This window comes from Clupea harengus, chromosome 1, assembly GCF_900700415.2.
Source record: "Clupea harengus chromosome 1, Ch_v2.0.2, whole genome shotgun sequence".
Classification (NCBI taxonomy): Eukaryota; Metazoa; Chordata; class Actinopteri; order Clupeiformes; family Clupeidae; genus Clupea; species Clupea harengus.
This window is the reverse complement of record NC_045152.1, coordinates 5,013,499-5,018,392: the sequence shown is the minus strand read 5'-3', so window position 1 is coordinate 5,018,392 and position 4,894 is coordinate 5,013,499. Positions and strand designations below refer to the sequence as shown.

At 44.2% G+C, this 4,894-nt stretch overlaps 1 protein-coding gene across 1 annotated transcript; it reads right to left on the bottom strand.

Moving 5' to 3' along the window:
- Positions 1 to 757: 757 nt before the first annotated feature.
- Positions 758 to 2,775, bottom strand: LOC105899974 (ADP-ribosylation factor-like protein 4D). Its single transcript, XM_012827210.3, has 2 exons — positions 2,625 to 2,775; positions 758 to 2,021 (listed from the first exon to the last, which is right to left on the bottom strand). Exon 2 carries the CDS (start codon positions 1,955 to 1,957, stop codon positions 1,349 to 1,351), a length of 609 nt encoding a protein of 202 aa, XP_012682664.1. The 5' UTR covers positions 1,958 to 2,021; positions 2,625 to 2,775; the 3' UTR covers positions 758 to 1,348.
- Positions 2,776 to 4,894: the final 2,119 nt, after the last annotated feature.

The window sequence follows — 4,894 nt, the reverse complement described above, 5'->3', positions numbered from 1 at the left end:
GCGACACACAGCAGCACACACGTGAATACATGGAGGCGACACAGGACACACACACACACACACGCAGGCCTGAGGTTGTAGTGAATTTAGTCTCTGCTTTTTCCCCATCCCGGACTGACCTTCCTCCAGGACCCCAGGAGCAGTGGGCAGCTTTTAAGCGCCCGGGGACCAGGTGAGGTGAACCGTCTGTCGTGGTCAAGGATGGACGAAGAGTGTTCTGTTCTTTGATTACGCTGTAGCACTGGTGCAGTTCCCTTCCTATTTTATGTCTACAAGTGTTCCCTGTGAATATCACAACATGTGGACAAAGGACAGACCAAGCCAGTCAGCACGCATACTAAAGCCTGGCACCGGGGTGCCAAACAAACCATTTCACACAGGTCTCAAGGACAGTGGAAGGAAAGTAAACAAAGAGCTTGTTTTTGGTTGCCTGACAGTGTGAAGTTGTACTGACGCCGTTCTGGGGGTTTGGTGACATTTCACAGATAGGTCACAAATAGCTAAGTGAGGCTGGAGGCCTAGCCTAGGAGATTCTCACCCAGTGTGACGAGGATAAACAGGTAATACTAGTAACCACATATCTTGGGTTGGTCTGAATAGCATATTTGTTTGGGGTGGGTACATCTGAAGCCTCCGAGGTAGTTTTGGAAACCACTCCACATCACACCCTCTTTCTCTATCACAGAAACAAATATCCTAAATATTAAATTAAATACTATAACCTTATATAACCTACATATATAACAGCACCAATCAGTTGTGTTCAAACATCTTCAATAATTTATTTTACTCAGAAAATGTACAGAAAAATACAGATACATGGTTTTGTTCTCGAGAAAAAATGAGGAATGGTTGAGCACAGCTCAAATACTGAAGTCCAAATCTTCATAATGTAACAGTTCAATGGCAGGTCTTGGGTTCAAATCTTGGGCTAGTGTTCTTCTCCCATTACAATAGTGAAACCTATCATTTCCCTGTTCTTTTAGGCGCCAAGCCAATACCACACCACAGAACAGTCAATTACAGTGCAGTGAAATGCTAAATAAAAGAGTTCTTTGTACTTCGCAACCACTTTGGCAACATGATCAGTGACCGACTGGCTCAACAGAAGAACAGTCTCCAGTGCTCTTGCCAGCTTTTGGTGGGGATGTTGGCAGTTCTGTACGACTTGCAGAATCCAGACCCACACTAAAGCAAACATATCTGCACCCTTTTTGCATTCAGCTGGATTCGACCTTGAATCCAAGCCACGTCGACTGACTTTGGCTCACAGTGGAGGAGACTTTCTCCTTTACTGCAACCGTCTTTTCTGGCCACTTCTCCAAGGGGAGAAAAAAAGTGAGACAGGTCATCTCCTCTTCCTGCTGCTCCTGTTTGACTTCTTTCTCTTAAGGATCATCTCGTAGAGTCTTTCCAAGCCTGCTTGGAGACCTTGGCCATCCACCGCACTGCAGCCCTGTGTGTGACGTGGCGTGGAGGTGCTCAGTTCATGGAGACCCAGAGCCTTCTCCACCTCCACCTCGTTCCTGGCCTGGGGCAGGTCCTGCTTGTTGGCCAGGACCAGGACGGGCACTCCCTGGTTCTCTGGCGCTCGGCAGACCTTCTGGAGCTCTGCTTTGGCCTCCTCCAGACGCTCCCCTTCATTGGAGTCCACCACAAACACCAGGCCGTCCGTCCGGCGCATGTAAGATTTCCACAGTGGTCGGAGTTTCTCCTGTCCGCCGACATCCCACACCTGGAAGGTAGTGGTCTTGGAACTGCCAGCTGACAGTGCCACTTTGACTCGCTCCATGTTGAAGCCTTTGGTGGGGATGGTCTCCACAAACTCACGCAGTTTGAGCCTGTAAAGCAAGGAGGTCTTCCCTGCTGCATCAAGGCCAAGCACCACAATGTGTAAAGGCTGGAGATTTGGTAGGAAGGGTGTGTTAGGAGACATGTCGGTCAGTTGATTTCCCATTCTGGGATTTCAGAAGGCTGAAGATTGTGGCACACTCTTAGAATCCGACACTTGCTGTTGAGAGCTGTGAAGAAATGAAGATCTGTGTTACTCATTAAACAAAATGTTCGAATAAGCAAAAATCTACAAACTTGCATATCTGGAAAAAGTGGTCTTGGAATATACTACTGAACACAGTCTTCTTTGTTGATGAAACTTTTGTGTAGTAATACGTTCATCACTAAGTCACCAAGGTTTAGAAAACACCCAAAGTTAGATACATGTGGCAAACTGGACATGAGGTTACCAAACAAAACTGGCCAACGTCATCGTTTTTCATCCGCCTCCCCTCCCCTCCCCCCACACCACAAAATACGATTCGAGAAATACGACCGAGAAAGAAGAAACAAATTAAATATGTATCCCATCTATATAGCCTAATTTGAATAGTTATAACCTAAAATAAATTTCCCTAAGAAGCCCATATAACTACATAGCCATAAAAACAACACCAAACTAAACTCCTTCTAGCGCAAAGGGTAACCTACCACCTTCTCCTATCTTGCCTCTGCAAATTTAAGAAAAGTATCTGTGCGGTCTTCACCACACATGTCTACACTAAACTGGATAGAATCAAGAAGGCTAAAGTATACACTTAACCTTGTGCAAAAATGAAACACGCTATTACCTTTCTGCAAAGTTGAGATGATCCGCGGTTGCGTCGCCTGCTCCTTGATAGAGTGACTTCACCTCTGCTCTCCCCGGTCTGTCGGTGGTAATTAAGGAGCACAAAGGGTGCGCCGAAACAAAATAGGCACCTCTTTTCAACCCCCCTCCCGTGACGTGATAGAGCCGTGCTGTAAAAACAATGATGGCTACGCCTCTTGCGTCTCTTAAAGGGGACGCAGTTTCAGAAGCCTCTCCTAAGTTTCACCTTACTACTGCTTATTCAAGGCCACATCCTTTTCATATACTCTCGTAGTCTATTTAAAAGACTAACGTGTTGTGGAGTCATTGTCAGAAAGAATTACACAAATTATATTCGATGTAGCAGTTTTAAATAGTGTATTAAAATGAATATGTGTGCGTTGTGTACATTTGGAGTGGACTGGCCTTCACTAAAATTATTGAATTCACTGTAAATACAACGACAAACTTTCAATGGCCTCCCACTGGTTGAAAATGAGAACGGCAAGAAACCCTAGTCGTCGTCATGTTGATGATACATTTGTGAGAATATTTATTATGTGATTTGTTTCCATTTTTACATTAACATGTCACCTGGAAATTACACTACCATGGCTTTCTGCACCTTTTAGTAGGCCTACGATTAGACTTAATTGCATCGGACAACGTGGAAAGCGTGTGCCAAGTTCCATGCATTAACAGTAGCTTGAACCATCAGGGAGAGATGTGCGTGTTTGGGGGATGTATTCAGTTCAGAGATTATGATCCTGCAATCTCCCGTCGGGCAATGGCAGCATGTTACGAAACATTTCATATCTCTGTCTGGGAATCTGCCAGTCAGTACTTGAGGTTACAACAATAGACACGACACTTTGGGATGCAAAACTGCACCAGGTAAAAATAGGACAATCAGATGCACTTGTAAAGGTGAACGACCGGCCTCCTCACCCAAATGGATCACGTTATAGCCTAATGCTAGGAGGACACATGAAATGAATGATATCGTCTCATTACAATGTAGGCCTGCGTCAATTAAATCGTCAAAAGCTGAAAATATAGCCTATTCGCGAGCATCCTACTGCACGTATAAACTTTAATCACAGATTTGTTCGAGACTTTTCTAACATTTTTAAAAAAGTAGCCAAAAATGTGTTCAATGGAAAGTAGTGTATGGAGGTTGCTATGCAGGCGCGCCTAATGGTGTGTGCGCCCCCAAGCGTTATTATATATAATGTCACCAAATTCAAACAAAAAGGCTTACATCTCATTAGGTTCATCAACAGGCGCTGACCAAATGAACAAAAAAACATAAGCTCATCCGCTTGCCCAAGCAGTCTGTTTTGTATATCTAGAGGCGAATTGGCAAAGTAGGCTATAACCTACGATACCTAATTTCTGTCTACTGAACCTAATTTAAGTCCTTTAAGGAGAGGTGGGGGTTGGGGAGCATTTTTAGGCAGATTGCAGTATCGTTTTACCTCGCCCAGGCCTATTCAAAATGTAATTTCCCCCAGTCAGGAATCTAGCTAAGGGTCTTTTTCACGTTTTCTCTCACCCGCTGACACCATGCGTACTGTTGCTAAGTAACCGACCTGCGCGGTCCTCTGCCGCCAAAGACCTCTGCTGAGCTCTCGCAGGTTCTGTGTTAGAATGCAAGCTTGGAACTCATCGTGAAACAACAGACCACGGTCAACAAAACCTGTAAGTGCCAATGCTCTGCTAGTTCACTTTCTGAGAGGACTTTATACTTTTAGGTTAAGTTAGATTAACTGTTATTCCTCTTTTGAATTCGTTTCTAACACCCCAAACAGTGGTCTAAAAGTGTTAAATACCTTGCACAATAGAATGTATATGTTGATGTAAATGCCCAGCAAGACAGATAGCGTAGGTTTTCATCAAAACCTAAAACTTAAACATTAGGCTGATGTGTAACCTAATCAATAAAAACACATGCCTAATGTAGGATTAGGTTTTTAAATTTGTTTTTTAAATTTGTCTCAGACAAAGTTAAGTTTTTTAAATTTGTCACAGAAAGTCACAATTTGTAAAGCATCGGTGCAATTCAAAAGGTACTGTACCAGCTCTGCTATTTGTCTGATTGTGTGCTTTTAAGGCATTAGAGATTTCTCTCTCAGGTTACTTCCCCTCTGGCCGTACCTAGTTTTGGTGACAGCTCTCACTAATGCGCAGGGTGTAAGATGTCCGCAATGCACTGGGAAGCGCGTCGCCGACAGAGCATGCTGGATCGCCGCTTGTCGCGGTCCAAGCAGG

What these genes read in the sequence shown, in the direction of transcription:
- LOC105899974 (XM_012827210.3), bottom strand. Translation starts at nt 1,957, where the DNA reads ATGGGAAATCAACTGACCGACATGTCTCCTAACACACCCTTCCTACCA.